This window comes from Mesoplodon densirostris, chromosome 18 (genome assembly GCF_025265405.1).
Source record: "Mesoplodon densirostris isolate mMesDen1 chromosome 18, mMesDen1 primary haplotype, whole genome shotgun sequence".
Taxonomy (NCBI): Eukaryota; Metazoa; Chordata; class Mammalia; order Artiodactyla; family Ziphiidae; genus Mesoplodon; species Mesoplodon densirostris.
This window is the reverse complement of record NC_082678.1, coordinates 18,431,530-18,454,516: the sequence shown is the minus strand read 5'-3', so window position 1 is coordinate 18,454,516 and position 22,987 is coordinate 18,431,530. Positions and strand designations below refer to the sequence as shown.

Here is a 22,987-nt window from a genome sequence, read left to right as displayed (position 1 = left end):
CTCAGGGGTCTGTCTTCACTGAGCTCAGCTGTTCACTCCTATCGAAGTAGGTGGGGCCCATCTCACGCCCCCCGACCCCCACTCTGCCCCAGGTCGCCTCACTGGTCCCCCAGTCCCCACACGCAGCCTAACTGCTCCTCTGCAACCACTGCTGCTTGGCTCCAGGCACGGGCTGGTCAGAACTCGTTGTGTGAAGTCCTGCAGAGCGCTGGCCCCCAGAGGGCAGGGGAGAGAACACTCCCGCTCCAGCCACCGGGGGGGATGCCTCGGGGGCAGAACCCCCCCAGACCGCAGGACTGCGGGGACGGGGAATGCGGTGAATCTCTGCACTGAATCCGAGAGCGGGTCAACCCTGCCTGCCTTTCTCCAGGCCCTGTGGCTGCAGTGTGGCCTGCTCCTCCGAGCCCAACCCTCACGCCTGGGCTGAAGGGGGTTCTCCATCCTCAAGTCCGAGCTGGCTCGGGGGTGGGCCTGCTCCGCTCTCCTGCTCCTGTCCACACGAGGCGGCTGAGGGCACAGACCTCTGTCTCCCTTCTCTGTCCTTCCTGCCTTGAAGCCGTCATGTGGCCCCTGCGGGCTGCAGTCAGGGTCACGAAACCCAAGGTGCGGGGGAAGCCCAGAGCTCCGGGAGAGCGCTGCTTGTGCGGGGACTGGGGGCTGCGAGAGGAAGGGCAAACCGGGACCCGAGGGCTCCGGGACGGGGCTCCTGGTCGGGGTGGTGGAGAAAGACCCCCGTGTCAAAGGACGCCATGCTCACCGGGCCCAGAGGCAAGTTAACACTGGTTTATCTGTCCACTAACACGGCTGGCCCGGCAGAGCAGGCAGGGGCGGCGGCGGCTCAGGCGGAGGTGTCGAAGAGGCGATCGATCATGTCGCCCACCTGCTCCACGCGGTACCTGATGTACTTCTCAGGGTTCTTGGTGAAGGGCACGCTGCCGTACCTGACCGGGCGCTGAGGTCAGTGGGGACGCCCAGCTCCTCCCCAGCTCTGCCTCAGCCTAAGGCCCTCCCGACGGGGTGCCCCTGGGTGATGTCCGGGTCTGGCCCCACACCAAAGCCCTGGGCACTGGATCTGCCACCCAAACCCACCACCCTCTCCAGGTTTCCTTGAAGAAGAGAAGGGCCCAGTGGTCCAGCCGGGGGAGCGTGGGGCTGGCAGGGCAGAGACGGAGGGCTAACCTGTGCAGAAAGGCCCCGTAGGTCTCCTTAACAATGTTTTTCTGGGCTTGGCGGATCTTGTCCCTCTGCTCCGTGTCGGGAATAGCCCAGGCCTTCTGTATCTTGCACAATTCTTCCAGGCCATCGTTGAAGCCCTGGTCACCAAAACAGTGGAAACAGAAGTGACCCAAAGATAAATGTCTGAGTCTGTGTTGCTATAGTAGCAGCAGCGATCAGTGGAGCGGGCAGGATCCCGACTTACCTTAAAACGTTCCTTGATCACCTGCCGCTCCTTGTCCCGAAGCTGGGGGGCCAGGGGAGACGGCAGAGAAAGCGTCCCTCAGAGCAGAATCATCCTGCCCCTGCTCCTTCCCCAAACCCCAAGCCCAGCCCTCTCCCCTGCTGCCTGGATGGCCATATGCGTCCTTTGCTTTCTCATCCCAGTTGTCTGTTTTTTCCCAGAGACACAACAGAAAGCACCACATCTGCTAGACATCCCATCCCAGCCCAGGCCTTCAGCCCACCTTGACTCCGGGCTGGAACACAGGTAGATTCTTCTCAGCAATGTAGTCAGTCACCTTTAACCAACTGCCAGGCAGGGAGAGAAGCAGAGGGCAGAGACGGGACAGCCTCAGGCAGCTGCTCCTTCCCTGGGGCTCGATTGTTTTGTTTTTTAAAAATCTCTTGATCTACTGGGGGAGAGGGTGAGGGCAGGGATCAGTCTGGGTTGTAACTAAGCAAAACACAGCTGAGATTTTTTTCCTTGGGAATAAAAATGTTCAAGCTGCTCGCTTTTAAAATTAAGAACAGGAAACAGAACATTCAATAAATTGAACAAACACTACCAACTACACTTCACGTTGATATCATGGCCAATTAAGATGGAGAAGCAGATGAGAAAAGAGGGAATGGAGGACAGATAAACGGGAAAGCAGAGGGAGATACGGTCACGGGGAAGAAACACCCAAAGGGAGAGGGAGACGCACAAACTAAGAAACAGGAGAGGGGCAGAGAGAGCCCTGTAGAGTGAGGCTCAGCCAAGTTCAAGGGACCTTGTCAGTCCCTTGGTCTAAACGTTACCCACATCTCTGATGGGCAGCCCTTCAACCATTTTAGTCGTCACCCTTGGCAACCACCCTTCTCCACCCCATGAGTGTGATTAAAAAACAAGTAGAGGGCCTCCCTGGTGGCGCAGTGGTTGAGAGTCCGCCTGCCGATGCAGGGGATACGGGTTCGTGCCCCGGTCTGGGAGGATCCCATATGCCGCGGAGCGGCTGGGCCCGTGAGCCATGGCCGCTGGGCCTGCGCATCCGGAGCCTGTGCTCCGCAACGGGAGAGGCCACAACACTGAGAGGCCCACATACCGCAAAAAGAAAAAAGAAAAAAAAAAAAAAAAACAAGTAGAGGATTGGGGTTCACAGGGTGGCAGTTCCCCGTCATTGAGTCCACTCTGACTGGGCCCAGCATCCCGAGGCTCTGAGAAGGAAGCGTTACTGGTGGGGACACAGGTCGGGGAGCGGGAGGGTGGGCGGAGGCCCACCTGCGCTGGTAAGTCTGGATCTGCTGCTCGATGTGCTCGCGGTAGGAGCGCTCGGCAGTCTTCTGGGTCACGGCCACCAGCTGGATCAGCTCAGACCTGGGGTGGGAGCAGGCGAGAGAGGAGAGAACGATAGAAAGGCTGCCGGCCTCTGCAGCAACACCAGTGGGGCCTGCCTCCCACCTCCCTGGGTCCTGGGACTGGGAAGGGTAAAGCGGCGCCCTCCCCGCCCTGGACACGAGGGGGCACAGCCAGCCCAGGCAGGCCAGGCAGGGGCGGGTGAGAGCTGCAGACCAGCACCCGTAGCCACTTACTTCTCCAGGGCCTTGAGGATGTAGTTGTAGTTGTTGTGCAGGAAGATGGCGCTCAGAGCCGGGTCCTCGTACACCTTGGACTTGCTCAGCAAGTTCAGCTGCAGGTTGCCCAGGACTTTACCTGCACAGGGCAGGACGTGGTCACGCCTCCCGTGGCAGTCTGACCCAAACGACTCAATCCTGGGGCCCACAGACCAACTCCCACCCGTCGCTCCTTGTTCCTCCCGGACTCGAGACCCCACCAGCCTCGCCAGCCTTGGGAGGCTTTTGCCGAGCCCCCGCGGCCCCCCAACCAGAGGTCAGGCTGCAATTCTAAAAGTCGGGGCGCTGGTGCTCAGGAGCGGGACCTGGACTAGCAGGAGAGCACAAAAAGGAGACGGAAGGGAAGAGGCAGGGAGGCAGGGAGGCCGGGGGCTGGAGGCTGCTGGCTGGCGGGGTGCACTCACAGATGTAGGTGCTCAGGAGGCGCTTGCTGAACTCGGAGCTGTAGCTGGTGGCTGAGGAACTGGTCTCTGTGAGAGGAGGAGTCCTGTTACCACAGCAGTGGCAGCAGCCGAGACCCTCTCTAGCCTCCCCTAGGCCCGCGGAGCGGCTGAGGAAACCCTGGGAGGGGCCCGAGCCTCCCTCGGGCAGAGCTGGGGACGTGCTGAGCTACAGGGCTCCCTTCCCGCTGCGGGGGGTGCTCCCTGGGACTCTTCCTGGAACCCAGGGCCAGCGCCTCCATGGTCTCGGCTGGCGGGGGTAATGAGCTGGCCCAGGGCCAGCAGGAAGGCTGGCAGGACAGGAACGGGACAGCCTCTGCAACCCAGCCCCTGACCCATGCTGGGGGTACCGACAAGGCCCACTTCTTCCATTTGTCAGCAACAGACTCTTAGAATAGGCCCCCCATGGCCTCTCCACCTTCACCCTCACTGCCTACAACCTCCTCTACCAGGGCCTTCTGAACAGACTTGCTGGCTGCACAGAGCAGAAAGCCAAGGGGGGAAGGGAGCGGATGGGGGAGGAAGGGGACAGGGAGGTGCTAGACCAGCTTGAAGGGTGTACTCAGGATGCTGGACACAGCAGGATGCTGCCTGGAGAAACCCAGAGACAGAAAGTGGCCGTCAGGGAGCTGAGAGGGTTGGGAGCACCTGGAAGGAACCCGTGTCCCCTCTGACCCCACTCCTACTGGGGTCCTGAGTCTGTCCAGATGCCTCTGTCCCCAGGGAACCTCACTCATAGGGCTTCAGAGGGGAAGGATGGGGCTGCAGAGCCCTGCTGCTTACCTCGGGGGTCTAAAGGAATATTGTATGTGTCCCCAAGGACTACGCAGTGAGAGGCAGTGCGCACAGAGGGGAAGGGGGGAGAGACAAAGGAGGGAGAAAGATGCAAAGTGCAAAAACAGGTTAGAAATGGCCGCAACACCCGAGCCAAGCAGACCACTCCCCGCGATGCCAGAAACAGACAGCAGGACAGCCCAGGCTGGACCCCTGAAGGCCAGCGGCACACTGGAAAGTGGACATCTGGAGAACCACAGGCCAGAGGCTGCACCTTGGCTCCTTGCCCCTAGACTGGGGGGAAAAGGGAAGGCCTGGGGGCCCAACAAGCTGGGCTGGGTCTCAGTGCTCGGAAGCGTGCTCTTCCCCACGTGCTAACCTCCTGAGCCCCAGTCCCAGGACAGCAGTCAGTCACGGGAAGACACCAGGCTGGCCCTGAGATGCCAGCTGTAAAGGGTCAGCTGTATTGGACTAATTAGGAGGACAGGCAACACAAGAGGAGGTGGGGAAATGCAGAAAGAGGGGCGGGGCGGGAAGGGCACCTCCAAACCAGTGAGTTCTGCTCTCCAGAGTGAGGACAGTGGAGGGAGCCAAGAGGGTGTGGAGGCAGGAAAGGTAGTCAAACCCCGGCTGCGTTCCTGATGCTGGGCCCAGATGGCCCAAGCAGCCTGGGGCTCCCGCCACAGGCCACATCTCCTTCCCACTCCACAGGGTGGGGGAAATCTCCTCACCCAGAGGGGGCTAACCCCACGTCTCCAGGCCAGAGGGAGGAGTGGGGCACGGGGCCCCGCTGGGAGGGGCCAAGTACCTTGGGAGGCCAGCATGGCGCCCGCCGTCTCCTGGAAGTCCAGGAGCTGCTGCAGGAAGAGGATAGCCTGCGTGGGGAGAAAACAGGTCCAGGAAGAAGGTCAAGGGCAGGACCCAAAGGTCGGATCACCTCCTACAGTTCACCCCCTCTGACCATTCCAGGACAGGTACAGGGCCAGGGGCCTGCCCAGCGAAAAGAGTGGCTGCAAACTTCGTGCTTCACCCTCTGGGTTTGGTCTCCTGGGAAAGGTCCTGTCTGCTAGGGGCACTAAGCACCTTGCAGTCCATCCTGCTACCTGCGCCCCCTCCCCACCCCAGGAGCCTCCGGGCAGCACCTACGTTGCTCGTGAGCTCGTGCACAGTGCCATCCTTGGGCATGTTGTACTCCTTGTCCGGGTCGTTCTGTGGGAAGAACAGCCTGACTCCCTGAAGCAGCTCCCAGGGAGTCTCGCGCCCACCCCACACCCCAGTCTGCGGGCTCATGGCGCCACCTCCTGGCAGACAGGTGTCAGGATCCCCCTCAGGCACAAAGATGGGAAAAGCGAGGCAGGAGCTTGATGCCTGGGGTGGGGGCCTCTGGAGCCCCTGGGGAAGAAAGGGAGGCCCGTGGGCACTGACAGGAGAATAGCAGCACGGCCGGCTTCCCCACAGGGCAGGCCCGCCCCTCTTGGAGGCCTGCTTTCAGAAAGAGTTTCCAAGCCAGGTCACCGGTGGCCCTGCCCACAGCCCCACTGGCCGTCCTGCATGGCAGCGGAGGGAGGGAGAGCACCTTGATGTTGTCAGCGAAGTCCTCCAGCGCTTTGGCTCCAACAGTCTCCATGGAGGTGATGAGGCTGGGCAGCTTGTTCTTGGTGCTGGCGGCAGTCCCCTGAGGAAGCACATGGCTGCACAGGGCGCCAGAACCCGGCTACAGGCTGTGCCTGGGGCCCTGCTCCTTCCCAGCCCCTCACCCCCGGGGACTGTCTCCCCTCTTCACTCACCCTGAGAGCACCTCCACATGCCCGGGGCCCTGAGGAAGCTGCCGCCACTCACCCTCGGAGCAGACGCGTGGGGGTAGAGAACACAGTTCTCCTGGGAGGCCATGCCGGGCAGCAGGATTCCTCCTCCCGGGGTCCCCAAGGGCATCCTCACCCACATACCTGGAGCACCTGGTCAAACTCAGGCTTGGTCTGCTTGAGGTGCCGCAGGCTGGGGAAGACGGTGAGCACAGCCGAGAATTCGTGTCGGATGATGGCCTTCCGGGCAGCAGTCACAATGTTCTCCCCTTCAAACATCAGCCCATCCAGGGCATCCTGAGAGAGCGGGGCAGGGAGAGGGCTCAGGGGAGAGGGCAGACAGCCAGTTCCCAGGGACGGTGAGGGCACCTGGAGGGGCGTGGGGGAAGTATGCCCCCAATGGGGAGGTCCCGACCAGGACACGCCACTCAGGACAGATCCCCAGGATGGGACTGGAGGTGGTGGCTGGAGTTGAGGGCTATGGACTGCATGCCTGGACCAAACTCAAGCTTCTGCAGTGACAGCTCTTGCTGGGGCATCTGGTCAGGGCCCAGGGGCAGGGTGGGGTGGGGCAGGACCTGTATCAAAGAGTCGAAGGTCTTTTTCTGATGGTGCTCAGGGATGACATCCGTCAGCAGCTGGTACTCGCTCTGGGCCAGCTTGACAAAGGCACTGACGCAGTGAATGTAGGCGTCGGTCTCCACGTCCAGCATGTCATCTCTCCCTGGGGGGAAAGCAGCGCCCCTGAGCTACTGGCTTGGGGCAGACCCTCTCCCTGCTGGGGGGTGGGGCACGAGTCTCCCCAGTTCCTGGCCTATAGCCAGACTAGCAGCAGATGGGGAAGAAGACTGTGCCGGCAGAAAGCGGAGAGAACTCCAGCAGGCCCGACGGGGTGCGAGGGGAAAAACGGGCTGAGTCCAGCCTTTGTTCCAGAACGTCAGGTACGAGAGGTGTTGGGGAGATGGATAAAAAGGATAAGAAGATCCCCCAATCGACTTCCTGGATAAGACACGCCTGACCCCAAGACTGAGGATTCTGAATTGTACTGGGAAGAGGACACCCAGGGATGGGCAAGTGGCCGCATCCACCTCAAGGAGGCAGGCACAACGGTCATCCATCTCCGAAAATGCTGGGCCTCTGGAGCCAGATACCAGCCCCGCCAGGCCTTCTGGAACGTATAAAAAGGCAGTGGGCTCTGGTCCATAAGGCTAGCTGGCATGGCGTCAAAACTGGAGAAGAGGCAAAATGAGCCTCAGAGGGGGAGGGCTCCCTGGTTGTCAGCTGCCCCAGCAGGAGACAGGATACCGCTACTGCATTGGAGGCTGGGGCAGGGGTGCCCGCTGGCAACCTGGTCCTATGTGCCGAGGGACGGGCTCCGAGGAGTCAGAGGTTTGGAGCCATCGCTGGAGTCAGGTGTTGGTGCTCCCTGCCCTCCAGGGGCCCGCCTGCCCTCTCTGCCCGCCTTCCGAGTGGCGGCAACTTCTGCCCTTGGCCCAGGCCCTGAGAGCCAGGCGTGCACTCCCACCTGGAGAGAGGCAAGGGGACCTAGTGCCCAAAAGAGAGACAGACCGGAGAGAGAGAGAGGCGAGTAGGCCGGGCTCATCCTTGGAGCGGAGCGGCCGGCTAGGCCAGGCCGGAACAGGCCCTCTGGGGACGGCCGTGAATGCAGCGGCGGCTGCCCTCGGGCTGGGCTGCAGTACTCACCGGCCAGTGGCCCGTGCTTGTCGTTCAGGGCCTCGGACAGGTGCTTAACTCGGAAATCATACTCGTGACCTAGCGAGACGTCGGCCGCAAACACAAGCAGCGTTTATCCAGGGGCGGGGTGGCTGCCTCTCGGGGGACTGGGAAGAAGCCCTCGATCTCCAGGGGGGGATGTGAGATGGGGTGTAGGGGAAGGGGCATTGGAGAGGGCTCTGAGCCCCTCCTCTGCTCAGACCACCTTGGGAACAGCCGTTTCACGCCTGACTTGCAGTGCCCCGGACCATCCTCGGGAGCTGGTTTCCCCAAGCCTGGAGGCTAAGAGAAAGCCGGGTTTCTGAAGTTTCCAGCAGCTGCGGAAGGTCTGATGCTCAGCCCCAGGGGGTTTATCTCACCATATTTGGGGAGAGATCCAGTTAGAGAAATGTCACTGCCCAGTGAATGGGGACAGGCTTCTTTTTGCCCCCAGGGTCATTCTTTTGAAGGCGGATCTGGTCCACTAGGGCAGGGCTGTCCTTCCTCTGATGGGAGGGAGGCAGGGACATGGTGTACGGGCTGCCTGTCCCCTGTGGCACATGCTCGCCTTTCAGGTGGAGGGGGGCGGCCAGGAGGCCTCGGCTGTCTTGGTCCTGCCACTGCTGGTCTGAGCGTGAAAGGGCTGCCCGTGACAAAGAACTTTCTCTGAGTTCAAACAGGAGACAAGGACAGAGACAGGGAGGGGAGGGAGCGGGAAGCCTCCGGGAGGGCAGAGCTGCCGTCAGCCAGACAGGACCAGGCCGAGGGCCATGAAAGCTGCCCCCGAGCCAGCTGGGGTCAGAGGCCCAGGACCTCAGTTCCCACCCCTGGTCCCCTCTCAGGGTTGCGCCCGAGGCCCTCTGGGGGGTTGGAGGCTCTGCCCTACCACGAGAGTGGACACACGGTGGACGAGGAGGGAAGAGGAGAGGAACACAGGATGATTACCTTCCAGAGGAATGAGGTTAGAGCCCCCCTTTTTCCCATCTAGACCATGCTGGGAATACTGTTTCAGAAGGTTCTGAGCCTTACGGATCGTCCCTGTCACCAGAGCCACACAGAGAGGAGATAAGAAGACCTAGGAAACGAGTGAGAGAAAACAGCAGCAGCCCTCCACCTGCCCCCCAGGCCCACGCCCACCCCCAGCAGAGAGCACGCCCGGGTACCATCTCTCCCAGCAGGCCTCTCCTGGGCCCGCCAGAGGCCCCGCGGAAGGAGATGGAGGAACGGACACATTTCGTTCCCCCAGTGGAGCTCCTGATCCTGCCAGCGACCCTCACTGTTCCAGATCTGAGTTCATTTTAGGAAGTGCAGAGGGTGAAGGAGATGAGATGGGCCAAGATCCACCAGGAGAAGCCAAAAATAAAAAACAGTACTGAGTGGCACTTAACTCAGAAATAGACAAGGGCCTGGGATGGAGGAGCTAGCGATGGAGCTCTCACACCTAGAAGGCAAGACCAAGTGGCAGAGCCTGGGGGCACCTTGAAGCGGGCAGGCCCATGGCTCCTCCCCAGAGGGCAGGCAGAGTTCTCCGGGCATGCTCAGTGCTGGGACGCGGCTAAACAGTAGCCAAAGGAAAGCAGCACCCAGGAGTTGGTGAAATGGGACTGAGCTTCCTGGGACAGCAACGCCCAAGACAGAAGGCTTGGAGACCCAGAGGCAGACTGGCCCCATACACCAGGGGAGGGACCCAAACCACCAAAGCAATTGGGAAAAACTCAAAAGCCAAAAAGAAGTTAATAGGAGCCATCACACAGAGAGCAGGAGGGAGGGCAGCAGGAAAGGGCACATGCTCTTGGCATGGGGGGAAAAATCCAACAGTTAGTATCACAAGTGAGAACAATGAAAACAAAACTGCAGCGCCCACAGCCTCCAGGGTCAGCTACCTCTGTGGGAACGAGACATCGCAGGGCAGAAAACGTGGGGAAATAAAACAGCATTTAAAACAGATGTGTACAGCTGCCCTGTTAATAAAATGTACTGGGGCAGGGGAGGCACCCATGAGTGTAACTCCGTCCCTCTTCCCTGGGGACTCCCAGGTGCCCCCTTGCACCTCTGAACACAGTGAGGCTTCTTGGGTCCTGGCAGCTCCCCAGAAGGCTAGTGGAGAAGGGACGGCGTCTGGAGCGGCTCATTTCTTTCTGTTTGCACCAACCGTAAGTAGTTACTAATGACCAGGTTTTGGGGCTTGGGCTCAGCATCTGTCTCGCTGGGTTCTGCCCCTTCAGTGAGCAGCCCCGCTAATGAGCGAGTCAGTGCCCTGCCCCACAACCGACCAGGAGCAGGTGGGCCCGCCGGGCCTCCAGGAACCTCGCCAGTATGCTCGCGTGGACGTGGGCTGGGGACACTGATCCGGCAGCCGCCAAACCCATCAGGAGCACAATGACCACGAACGACGCTGAGGTCGGTGCTTCATTACCCACCGAGGCCTCCCTGCTCCTCTCCTCAAGGGCTGGGAACTGATGTCCCAGGGGCCTGATTCCCTAGTTCCTGACGTCAGTCCTGAGCCCCCCAGCTCCTGACAACTCTTGAAAGCCCACAGAAACCAGAGGGACGCTCAGAGCCCGAGTTTTCCTCTTGGGGCTCTAAGCCAAGCTAGATTAGGCCCACTGGGGGCCCCGAGATCAGATCCCTGCTCCCTGCACGGCCAGCAGCACTCTTGGATGCAGACTGGGTCCTGGGGCCTCCACTGGGCCCATCAGAGAAGAGACAGAGGGGAAGAGAGCACAGACCGGCCAAGGCCCAGGCAGCCTCACAACCTCCCAGAACCAAGGCACAGAGACGGACAGGCCCAGGTGCAGCCAGCTGCGGCTGCGCAGGCTGGCTTAGTAGGGTCACCGTTTGTGGCAGGTTCCCCAGGGGGTCGGCCAGGATATCCACACTGGGGTGGGCGAAGGCAGGGCTCTTCCTGCTGGGGCCACCCAGATTCCCTTACGCTCGACTCCCCTGCGCCCCTGCAGGCACCCTCGGCTCAGCCGTATCTCCGAAGCCTGAACAAAGGCCTGAGGAGGAGCAGGTGCTCGCGGCGAGTGTCAACAGGCCCTTCGTTCTCTGACGGGCAGGTAAGGAAAACGCCGTCATGAGGGGCGGGTCCCGCCGGGGCACCCGGGATGTGTGCCCACAGCAGCAGCTGGACAGGGAAGGCTAGGGTGGGAGCAGCCCCCAGCCTCACTGGCTCTCTCTCCCTGGGGCTTGCAGCAGCCCCTCACCCTGGAATACCCCAGCCTCTCGAGGGCCACACCTCTCAGCAGCCAGACACAGCCAGGCTTGCCAAGTGGAAGCTGACACCCAGGAACACTGTTTACCTGGAGCGTAGACTACAGGGGACATGATGACGGGAAGAAGGACAGACAGTGAGCTGTTCGCCCAGGATACCAACGTCCACAGCCCAGGCGTCTCCCACCTCAACACCCCTCCCTTGACTCTCCCGCCGCAAGGCACTAACTTTCGAGTGGGGCCCAAAAGCCGGATTAAGTTCTTTGGAGAAGAAGGCGTGGGGTTATTTTCCTTTCTGGGTGACTGTGAAAGTGGAAACTCTCCCCTATCCACTTCTTCAAGCCACCCTGGCTTTCTGCAAGGTGACGGCTGCAGTGCCTGCCCCGTCCTGTCCACGGTTTTGGCGGCAGCAGCGTGCCTGGCCTCCTGACGCAGGGAGGAGAAGGGGGTCCAGCAAGGGGCTCTGCCCCGGCACCCCTGTCAGCCCACCTCTCTGTGCCTGTGACCCTCCACTCCAAGGACACTTATGTAGCCCCCAGACTCGGCTGGGCAGAGAGAAGCTCAGCGGATGGGGCCTTGCTAGGTGGGCAGACACCTGCTTTCTGTCCTGCGTACCTATAGTTGGGGGTCGCTGTGAGGTCAAGCTGTAGCAGCTGCTACCCCCAGGGTGGCCAAAGGCAACCCGGGTCCCACAGAGCTTCTGTCTGGTTCTGAGGTGGGCCAGGGTGGGGACTCACCTGGCCGCTTGACCGGCTTCTTGGTAGGTGTGTCCTTCCTCTTGTTGGGGACAGCAGGGGAGTAGGGGACCCCAGACGAAGAACTGCTCTTCCGGAAATGCTCCTTCAGGCCTTTGATGGAGCGGTCCAGCTGGCTGGAGCGGATCTGGTAGTAGACGTTCATGAAGTCTGAGGAGAGATGGGCGACAGCTGGGGTCCCTGCCTCTGCCTGGCCCCAGGGCCTCCCTCTCACTTCCAGACGCAGCTCCGCAGGGCAGCAGTGGTGCCCACCACTGCTCCTTGCTACCCCCTTCCTAGCGGCCTCCCACATGGCCTCGTCCGTCCCAAATCAAAGGCTTAAAAGGGAAAGTATCCCCCAACAGAACCAACAGTTAGTTGTTATTTTTTATTTTATTTATTTATTTTTGGCCACGCCGTGTGGCCTGTGGGATCTTAGGTCTCTAGCCAGGGATTGAACCCGGGCCCCTGGCAGTGAAAGTGCCAAGTCCTAACTACTGAACCGCCAGGGAATTCCCTGTAAGGTTTTTTTTTTTTTTTTTTTTGCCATGCCACATGGCATCTTCCCTGACCAGGGATTGAACCCATGTCCCCTGCGCTGGAAGTGCCGAGTCTTAACCGCTGGACTGCCAAGGAAGTCCACAGTAAGGTTTTTTTAGATTAAAAAAAATGTAAAGTTAGCATCCAGCTTCAACTTGGTAAGGGGGTCAAAGGATGTGAGCAATTTATATGCGGTAAAGAGACAGCAAGTGTCACTGAATTAAAAAACACACCATTTCTTTAGCCATGAATGAAATGCAAATTTTAAAAAATTAGAGGATTGTGAAAACCCTGTCAAATAGCTAAGATAAATAAAGCTAATGAAGAACAAACAGCTGTGGGATTTTCGATGGGTCAGTCGACTGGCCCCACCTACCCGGAGACGAACTCAAGATGGCAAGAAGGTTACAGATCTACTCATTAGAGAAATGCAAATCAAAACTACACACCAGTCAGAATGGCCATCATCAAAAAATCTAGAAACAATAAATGCTGGAGAGGGTGTGGAGAAAAGGGAACACTCTTGCACTGCTGGTGGGAATGTGAATTGGTACAGCCACTATGGAGAACGGTATGGAGGTTACTTAAAAAACTACAAATAGAACTACCATATGACCCAGCAATCCCACTACTGGGCATATACCCTGAGAAAACCATAATTCAAAAAGAGACATGTACCAAAATGTTCATAGCAGCCCTATTTACAATAGCCCGGAGATGGAAACAACCTAAGTGTCCATCATCGGATGAATGGGTAAAGAAGATGTGGCACATATATACAATGGAATATTACTCAGCCATAAAAAGAAATGAAATTGAGCTATTTGTAATGAGGTGGATGGACCTAGAGTCTGTCATACAGAGTGAAGTAAGTCAGAAAGAGAAAGACAAATACTGTATGCTGACACATATATATGGAATTTAAGAAAAAAAAATGTCATGAAGAACATAGGGGTAAGACAGGAATAAAGACACAGACCTACTAGAGAATGGACTTGAGGATATGGGGAGGGGGAAGGGTAAGCTGTGACAAAGTGAAAGAGCGGCATGGACATATATACACTACCAAACGTAAGGTAGATAGCTAGTGGGAAGCAGCCACATAGCACAGGGAGATCAGCTCGGTGCTTTGTGACCGCCTGGAGGGGTGGGATAGGGAGGGTGGGAGGGAGACGCAAAAGGGAGGGGATATGGGAACATATGTATATGTATAACTGATTAAATTTGTTATAAAGCAAAAAATAAAAAATAAAAAATAAAAAAGGTTACAGATCTGTTCAGACAGTTCTGCCTGATAATTGCACCTTTGAGAAAATATCTCAGAGAACTTCCTAAATAAGAAAAGCAAGCCATACAATTGTGCTCACTGCAGCACTATTTGTCGATACTGGAAAACTGGAAAATCCAAAAATGCAAACGAGCAAGGAAAAAGATACGAATGCCACGGTACATTTTAGCAGTTCCCAACGAGTGTGTCGCCAATGTGAAAAATGGAACAAAGCACTGAGGCTCTGACTGAAGGGGACTGAGGGGTCTGGAAGCATCCACTGGCCTCCGGCTTATCCCAAGGGAGCCCCTGAAAAGCTCCTGCTGAGCCCTCAGCTCCCACAGTGCAGCTCATGAGCCACAGACATGCCATGTGGTCAGTACAAGCGGCCCTGAGACCTGGCACCACAGAGTCCTTGAGGGAAGGCAGGGATAGTGATAACGCACACTGACAACTTGGTATGTGTACAAACTAACAAAGAGAAGAAGAGTGTGGAGGGCTAAAAAGCTTAAAATTGAATATTCATTACAGTTGGGTTTTTTTAAAAATTTTTTGCTTAACTTGGGATTTTTAAAAAAATTCTGGGACTGGATTTAAAGAAATGATGGTACCAACATAACATGGAATATTATGCAGCTGCCAAAAAGAATGAAGCAATATACATGTACTGATATGGAACACTCTCAAGACATATTACTAAGTTGAAAGCAAAATCCAAAAAAACAATCATAGGGGAGTGTTTAGTATGCTCCCTTCCACTTGGGAACGAGGAGCAGATACACACATATTTATTCTCTCTCTCTCTCTCTCTCTCTCACACACACACACAGTGGCATAAAGAATTTTTTGGAAGGGTATAAATAACCTTAACAGCACTCATCTTTGGGTTATGATACTGTAAGCATCAGGGAAGTGGGGAGATGGACTTTTGCTTTTCACCTAAGCCTTTCTGTGCTATTTGAAGTTTTTATCATTAATCAAAAAAAGGAAAGAAACAAGAAAGTAAGGTACATAAAAAAAGTTTGGGGGCTTCCCTGGTGGCGCAATGGTTGAGAGTCCGCCTGCCAATGCAGAGGATGCGGGTTCGTGCCCTGGTCCGGGAAGATCCCACATGCTGCGGAGCGGCTGGGCCCGTGGGCCCGTGAGCCATGGCCGCTGAGCCTGCGCGTCCGGAGCCTGTGCTCCACAGCGGGAGAGGCCACAACAGTGAGAGGCCCGCGTACCACAAAAAAAAAAAAAAAAAAAGCTTGAATTTAGCTAGATTCATAATTTGATACATAAGCTGTAGACTTATTGCTCATATTGTTTCCTACTAAACTCCTTTGTTTTAAAAGAAATGCAGGTGGATTAAAGAAACAGAGGGCAGGGCTTCCCTGGTGGCACAGTGGTTGAGAGTCCGCCTGCCGATGCAGGGGACACGGGTTCGTGCCCCGGTCCGGGAGGATCCCACATGCCGCAGAGCGGCTGGGCCCGTGAGCCATGGCCGCTGGGCCTGCGCGTCCGGAGCCCGTGCTCCGCAACGGGAGAGGCCACGGTGGTGAGAGGCCCGCGTACCGCAAAAAAAAAAAAAAAAGAAAAGAAACAGAGGGCAAAGTCCACTCCCTCTGGCCCTGCCACCTGGGCCCCCGCCTCCCCAGGACACCTCACCTTGGTTGCGGCCATATTCCACCAGCCAGCGGGAGATGCGGATCACGTCCTGCAGCACGCTCTCAGGCAGGTGCTCTAGGGGCACCTCCTCCTGTACCTCCAGGTCATCCTCACCGCTGATCAGATCCAGGATGAGCACAGGGGACACGACCTTGCTGTGCCGGGTCATCAGGCTGCGGAACTCGGACTCCAGCGACTCCTTCCCCCGCTCAAACAGCAGCTTCTACAGGGAAGAAGGAAGGAAGAGAGGAGGGAAAGAAGAAACAGGGTCCACGGCTGTTCCAGCATTCGGCAGGCCCTCGCCTCCCCATCCCCTTCCTTTGCCTTCCTGATTCTGGGCCTCGGCCCTCCTCTGCCTTCACTTCCTTTTTCCCAGAGAACAAACGCTGGGAAGCTTTCCCTGATGATTTCTTTCCCTTGTGTTCTCTCAAAATGTATGTTCATAGGTGAAACCCAGAGTTTTACAAGTAGGTGCTTCACAGATATCAGCTGATTATTTTCTCATTGTACCATTAATTTGTGTTCTTGTTAGAAAAAGGTTTGCAAAAGAAAAAAAATAGATAAATTGGACTACATCAAATTAAAAACTTTTGTGCTGTAAACGATACCATCAAAAAAGTGAAAAGACAATTCACAGAATGAGAGGAAATACTTGCAAATCATGTATCTGACAAGCGACAGGTATCCAGAGCAGATAAGAGAATTGAAAACATATGTCCACACAAAAGTTCGTACACAAGGGTTCATAGCAACACTGTTTGTAACAGCCAAAAAGTGGAGTGTCCAAGTGATGGATGGATAAACAAAACGTGGCAGATCCATACAATGCAATATTATTCAACCATACAATGGAATGAAACACTGCCACACGCTACCACATAGATGAACCTTGAAAACATTATGCTAAGTGAAGGAAGTCAGACACAAAAGGTCACATATTGTGTGATTCCATTTTCAGGAGAAGTCCAGAATAGGTAAATTTACAGAGACAGAAAATAGCTGAGTGATTACCAGAGGCTGGGTGAATGGGGAAGGGAAGGGAAGAAGAGTGACTGCCAATGGACTTCTTTTTTTAGGCGATGAAAATGTTATGAAACTTATTCCGGTGTTGCACAACTCTGTGATTATACTAACACTACCGCGTTTTATACTTTAAATGGGTAAATTTTATGGTATGTGAATTATATCTCAGTAAAGATGTTTTAAAAATAGAGAGAGGAGTTGGAGCATTTCTGCTTAAATGAAAAGTACGTCCCCTAGGGTAAACCTATAGCATCCTTTTTGTATTCTCCTTCTCTAATCCACTCCCACACCCAAGTTCTAGCACAGAGCTCTTCACTCTGTGATCCAAACTTGGTAGAGACCCTCAAGAATCAAGTTCTCCAGCCCCTGGCATCCCAATCTCTGAGTCCAGGCTGCCCACCCAAGGGCTGCAGTATTATGGTTTTACTGGTGTGTGCCCACTGCGTTACTGGTGTGCCAAGGTATTGATCTTGTCAGTCCTCCGGGTAGCCAGGTGGCGCTGTGCGCAGCCGGAGACCACTGGCTAGTTACCACTTTACCCCAGTGTGCTACACAAACATTCTCATTTCCGATGGAGCCACGATGGGAGAAAAGCTGGGAGGCACTGTTCTAAGCAACAGCTTTCTGGGTGGGAGAAAAGCCAGTTTCCCATCTTTGTTCCCCAGCCCACCCCCTCTTCTGGGTAAGACACACGCCTCAGGGAAAGAACTGTGGTGCCACCAGGAAGGTGTGCCAGGTGACTGGGGGTCCAAGCTGGCCTGCCCTCTAATGTTCCTCAGTGGCTGGGATGTCTGGGCCTCTGCTCCCACCTTTTCTCCTGTCTGCATTCTCTCCTTTCCTCAATGCATTGAGTAAATCTCACTTCCCAGCCCTTCTCCATCTCCCTCTGGTGATCTAAAGACCCCAAAACTTAAACACAAAGATATGACACAAAAAAATTGAATATGAAAACATGAATGCAGGTCCCCTGACTAGTCAAATTCATTGAGTCAGAAAGTAGAGTGATGATGGCCAGGGGTTGGTGGGGAGGAGAAAGGGCAGTTAGTGTTTAATGGGTACAGGGTTTCAGTCTGAGATGATGAAAAGAATTCTGGAGATGGTTGTATGACAGTGTGAACGTACTTAATGTCACTGAACTGTTCCCTTAAAGATGGTTAAAAAGGCAAATTTTATATTATGTATTTTTTGCTACCATAAAAAAATACCCATGCATTTATAAAAATCAAATGTTAAACTTATACTTCATATTTAACTTATAATTTAGTTAAATTATTAAGATGCAATAAAGATGTATACCTGTAATTTCTGAGACAGAGATCTTAATGCCTACAGTATGTGTATGGTATTATATACTTCTGTTTATTCTACTATATTCTCTTTTAAGCTGGTTCAGTGTCTCTCATGAGACCAGGGCCATGACTCGTGTCCCCAAACCTCTCACATCACTCTGCTGGCCCCTTACCACTTTGTTGAGCTCTGGGCTGTCTGGGCTGTTGTCCTGGAAATACTCCACAGCCTTCTGAATCTTGGCCATGCTGCCCAGGTACTCTTCCAGCCTACCTGTGGGGCTGGAAAGGAGAAAAGTCCTATTAGCCTGGGCAGATGGAAGTTGAAGAGGAAGGACCAAGAGAATGGTATTTGGAAAGGGGAGAAGAGAATTAACACAGGGGACTCGAGGCTCAAATGTATTCTACTCCTCCCTTCCAAGGCCTACAGCCACTGGTGCAAGAGGTGTTAGGAATGTGACCTTCTGGCCCTAGCTCACCCCTCCCTGATGATCTTCTCAGTGTCACTGGCCACATGGTAGTAGCTGATAACGTGGTCCAGACAGGACAGAGTCTTCTCAACATTCTCCTGCAGCCGCTGCAGGTTCTCCGTCTGTTTGTGCACAGGGATGATGGAGTTCTCCAGCTTCATAAGGCGACTCTCAAAGGATGACAGGATAGACACCTGCGGGGGGAAGCTCCGTGCTCTCAGGCCTCAGGGTTGTCCCAGCACTGCTTCTGCCACCCACCAGGTCCTTGGCAATTTCTGCCTCTTCTCTGGTTTTCTAGACAATAAGCTCCATGAGGGAAGGGACAGGGTATATCTGTTCACCACTGTATCCTCAGAACCTACCCTGTGCCTGGCACGTAGGAGGTGGCCCAAATAAATTGGCTGAAGTTTGATTTGAAGGCAAGTCAAGCATTAAATTAACTCCTCCTCAGATAATCACCTCAGGATGGCTTCCCTTCCACCCTTTGAAGCCAAATCTCAATCTCTATTCTCTCTGATGCTTTCCTGGACTGAACAGGAAGTAGTTTCATACAGAGTAGCCTCAAATGCATTGCTGGTACCTTCAAAACCCTTTCTCTCTAAGAGTGAATCTCATTAAGTAAGGCCTAGCACCTGATGACTGTGTTACTAAATACATACTCAAGTTTGTATCTGCTCAGTTTGTGCTTTTCCAGTCTTCTCTAGGAACAAGGAAGGAAACTCATATTTACTGAGGACCTATTGTATACCAGGTACTATGCAAAATGCATCTGCATGCATTAGCTTCTATGACCTTCACAGTTACACTGGAGGTTGGCATCGTCTGTTTTAGCAGAGGAGGTAACTGAGGCTCAGAGTTACCTGTCAGGGGCCACACACAAATAAGTGGAGGGGCGGGGACTAGACCCCAGATCTCTCTGACTTCAGAGCTCATTTTACACCTCAAGCCCTCTGGGGTGAAGGCTTGAGTCTTTTTCTGCCCTCAGTAATCTCAGAAGTGGTAACCCGGCCGTCCAACCCTCACTTGAATTGATGATGACGCATGGCCAGTACCCAGCCCACCTAAGTCAGTCTCACTAAATGTCTGCAGAAGGAGAGAAGGAAGAATGGAGAACTTAGGCAGAAAGCAGAAAGTCCAGGCCAGTGGGGGCTGCAGCATCCTCAGTGAAGGGGCGGACAAGTGGAAGGGAGTGTTAAGAGACGTGTCACACTGTTGCTAGAGAAACCCACAGGTTAGCACCACCACTACCCAGACCCGCACCCCCAGGCCTTAGGTGCCTGAACTACCGGGTCGCAGGGTTCTCCTCCAGCGTCTGGAAGCCCTCCCAGCTGAGGGGTTACTCACCATGTTCTTGGTAAGCTGGTCGCTCTTCTCCAGGCTGTCTCGGATGAAGGACAGCGTCTCCTCCTCCTGGGGGGAGCGCACGCAAGGACATCACCAGAAGCCGAAGGCTAAAGGAGACCACCGCGTCGTAGATCCACGGCCTCGCCCCTAGGAGACTAGGTCTCCTCGCAGGGAGGGCCCCCTCCCACTCCCGACGCCTCCCTGAGTAGAGGCCCGGCCCGCATCTCGACCCCCTCCCCCACCTCCTCCCCCGCCTCCCCAGCTCCAGCCCCACCTGCTTCAGCTTGTCCTCGATCTCCCGCCGCCGGGCGGACGCCTCCTGTGGGGGGATCATGACTTCGACCCTCCCAGCGGCTCTCACTGCCCAGTACCTCGCCTCCGAGTGCCCTCTCGGCTCCCGTCCCTGTCACACCCACTTCCGCCCGCGGCCCCGCCCCGGGGTGCCGCGCTGATGTGCCATGTTAGGAGTGGCAGGCTGAGTGCGCCTGCGTGCAACTCAGTACAGGGGCACCGGGAAGGTGGCCATCTTGGGTGTGGCAGAGAGCAGTGTTCGGGTTTGTCCTTGATGCGGGTTTCCACCCTCAACAGAGAAGGTTCTCTTGAGCGGTGTTTTGTCACAACAGTTACAACTCACTTGCCGTCTTCGTGGGAAGGCTGACTCTTCTCACAGAGATCAATGACGAATTCGTTTCTCCAGATCGAAGTCTGGATCCAGGCATCGATGTCGCATTCCCCACAAAGCATAGCACAGAGCTTATCACATAGCAGGCGCCTAATGTGTGCCCATTTAATGAACAAGGGGCTGTGTAATCTTGTCCCCCTTCGGCCCTAAAGCTCATGGAACGGGCCCTGTGTGCAAGCCCTCGTATGGGGACAGAGTGGTCGCCCATGGTCCCAGCGGCACCAATAACTACAATCCTGCCTTGTGGAGGGGCTCAGCCAAATTCCTGTGGCGGGAGTTCTCGGCGCGTCCATCCCAGGGATTTGGATGGGACCGGAGAGCAAGCCCCAAGCTCCACCGGAAGGAGTCTGTTTTGTAGAGAACTGTGTGGTTTTATTTGCTGGGGGTGAGGACCCTGCTGGGGGGAGGGAGCGGGTGGGGGGGCTGAGGACCTGGACGGGTAGAGAAGTGGCTTCAGCGGGGAGTTTTCCTACATCTGGAAACAGTGCAAGGGGAAGGCTGAAAGAGCCCAGACCTGTCTGAGGGCTTGGGACCCAGGTGGTGGTGTCAGTTAAGGAGAGGTTGAGGCCTGCCTGCAGGTATTCAGACACACGGGGAGCATTGCTCACAGGGCCTCTGAGGAAATCAGAAAGGCTTGGAGAGCTGCTAGGGCCCCTGCTGCAGGGTCCCAGAATGTCTCAGTTCCTCTGCCCAGACTCTCCTCTAAGCAGCTCTGGGGCAGGAAGGGGGACCTGAATCAAGGTTCCTGCAGGGATGGATGTTCTGGATTCACCACCAGAGCCAGCTCCTGCAAAACCTAGTTACTCCCTCCTCCATCCCTTCCCTGCTCACCCTGTCTCTGCCCCCAGCCCTGGGGAAGTAAGTGGCCACACAGCTTTGTTCCGTTCGTCTGTGGACCCGACATCCAGGTACAGGTAGATAGACAATGAGGCATACGCTGGTGGGCACCAAGCCATAGGGTTCCCAAGGCCCTCCCAGGACCCAGTTCCACAAAGAGGAGAAAGAAGTGGGACAGAGAGCCTGGAGGAGGATTAGGCAGCTCTTCTGGGGCAAGAGGACAATTTCAGATCTGGTGGGTGGCCGTGAAAGTGCTGATGAAGGAAATACCCAGGAGGCGCAGCCCTGTTGCAGATGAGGGAGATAAAAAGGCAGAGTCCTTGTGTAAGGATACCTAGGATGATTTAGCTGAGGTGGTCCTTGTGCAGTCCTGAGAACTAAGTGAAGGGAGAAGTTTAAACTGCTAGGTGCCACAGTAAAGAATAAGTGGGCTAGAGGGTGGCACTGGCGTCCAGTGGTTAGGACTCGACACTTTCACTGCCACGGCCCGAGTTCAATCCCTGGTGGGGGAACTAAGATCCCACACACCGTGCGGCACAGCCAAAAAAACAAAACAAGACAAAAAAATGCTTCAGAAACTATTGATAACATCTTGCTCTATAGGTCTCAGGAAGAAATCCTCTATGGGGCTTCCCTGGTGGCATAGTGGTTAAGAATCCGCCTGCCGGGCTTCCCTGGTGGCGCAGTGTCTTGCGAGTCCGCCTGCCGATGCAGGGGACACGGGTTCGTGCTCCGGTCCGGGAAGATCCCACATGCCGCGGAGCGGCTGGGCCCGTGAGCCATGGCCGCTGAGCCTGCGCTTCGGGAGCCTGTGCTCCACAACGGGAGAGGCCACAACGGGAGAGGCCACAACAGTGAGAGGCCCGCGTACCGCAAAAAAACAAAACAAAACAAAACAAAGAATCCGCCTGCCAATGCAGGGGACAAGGGTTCAAGCCCTGGTCCGGGAAGTTCCCACATGCCGCAGAACAACGAAGCCCGTGTGCCACAACTACTGAGCCTGCGCTCTAGGGTCCGCGAGCCACAACTACGGAAGCCTGCGTGCCTAGAGCCGATGCTCCGCAACAAGAAAAGCCACCGCAATGAGAAACCCACGCACCGCAACAAAGAGTAGCCCCCGTTCACCGCAACTAGAGAAAGCACGTACGCAGCAAGGAAGACCCAACGCAGCCAAAACTAAATAAATTAATTAAAATAAAAATCCTCTATTGTTGCGAACAAATACTTTGAGCTTTGTACATTATCACTGCAATTTTGTAAATAAACTACATATGTGTGTGGGTTTTTGTATTTTCTCCAATTTCCTTCTCTAAGGGTAATTTGGTAGCCAACTCAGTTGAGAGCCTTCTGTTTGCCCATCTCTGTTACAAGCCCCACCTTGTGTTATCTTGTCTAATCCTCACAATAAACTCACAAGTCAGGCACAGCCATTGTCTCCCTTCTGCAGACGAGGAAGGTCAGGCTCAGAGAGGTCAGCTGCACTGAGTCAGCACAGCTGGCCAGGACACGGTACAGCTAAGGCTGTTCCCAGTCTCCCCATGCTGGGTAGCTTAGGAGTTCTGATTGTTGTTATGCAAAGCTGCCAGTCTGATTTTCAAGAAAATCCACTGTGAAAAGCAAGTTATTATATTTATAGCAACCATATCTAGTAAAGGATAGACAGAATGAAAAGATGAGTTCCAATGATTCCCAACCCAATGTCAGGCTGATGTTGACAAGTGGACATTGACTCAGTAAAAGCTGTAATTCCCCAACTATGCTCAGCACAAGCTGCTTTAGCAAAAGGAGCAAGTGGTGTTTCAGCTGCAGCCTCAGAAGCTTGGCTTTCATTCGCAAACTTGTTCAGAACACAAAGGTGCAGGTCACCAGGGAGCCCTCAGCTGCCCACTCACAGAGATGCTCTTTCCACAGGGAGGGGGGAGGAAGAGCTTGTTCCCCAATAGGCTGTTCTTTTTTTAAAAAATAAATTTATTTATTTTATTTATTTTTGGCTGCATTGGGTCTTCATTGCTGCATGCGGGCTTTCTCTAGTTGCGGCGAGCAGGGGCTACTCTTCGTTGCAGTGCGTGGGCTTCTCATTGCGGTGGCTTCTCTTGTTGTGGAGTATGGGCTCTAGGTGCGCGGACTTCAGTAGTTGTGGCACACGGGCTCAGTAGTTTTGGCT

The 22,987-nt window shown here is 55.3% G+C and overlaps 1 protein-coding gene across 2 annotated transcripts; it reads right to left on the bottom strand.

Moving 5' to 3' along the window:
- Window positions 1–762: 762 nt before the first annotated feature.
- EXOC7 (exocyst complex component 7) lies at window positions 763–19,703 on the bottom strand. Of its 2 annotated transcripts, XM_060080811.1 has the most exons (20): window positions 19,579–19,703; window positions 19,305–19,370; window positions 17,970–18,154; window positions 17,667–17,772; window positions 15,182–15,404; window positions 11,731–11,898; window positions 8,726–8,818; window positions 7,772–7,840; window positions 6,646–6,791; window positions 6,212–6,364; window positions 5,842–5,940; window positions 5,412–5,474; window positions 5,074–5,140; window positions 3,456–3,521; window positions 3,010–3,130; window positions 2,699–2,794; window positions 1,683–1,746; window positions 1,421–1,462; window positions 1,180–1,313; window positions 763–941 (listed from the first exon to the last, which is right to left on the bottom strand). In XM_060080811.1, exons 1-20 carry the CDS (start codon window positions 19,636–19,638, stop codon window positions 839–841), a joined length of 2,124 nt encoding a protein of 707 aa, XP_059936794.1. In that variant the 5' UTR covers window positions 19,639–19,703; the 3' UTR covers window positions 763–838. The 2 variants fall into 2 exon arrangements, with proteins under 2 accessions (XP_059936794.1, XP_059936795.1); XM_060080812.1 differs by lacking the exons at window positions 7,772–7,840; window positions 8,726–8,818.
- Between the last annotated feature and the right edge of the window lie 3,284 nt (window positions 19,704–22,987).

Bases quoted from the DNA above. Each gene is read 5' to 3' on its own strand.
- EXOC7 (XM_060080811.1), bottom strand. From the start codon at position 19,638: ATGATCCCCCCACAGGAGGCGTCCGCCCGGCGGCGGGAGATCGAGGAC. The intron at 15,405-17,666 runs GTAAGGGGCCAG...TCTTCCCTGTAG, and splicing joins GCCCAGAGCTCAACAAAGTG to AAGCTGCTGTTTGAGCGGGG. The intron at 5,141-5,411 runs GTAGGTGCTGCC...CTCCCCACGCAG, and splicing joins TGCACGAGCTCACGAGCAAC to GCTATCCTCTTCCTGCAGCA.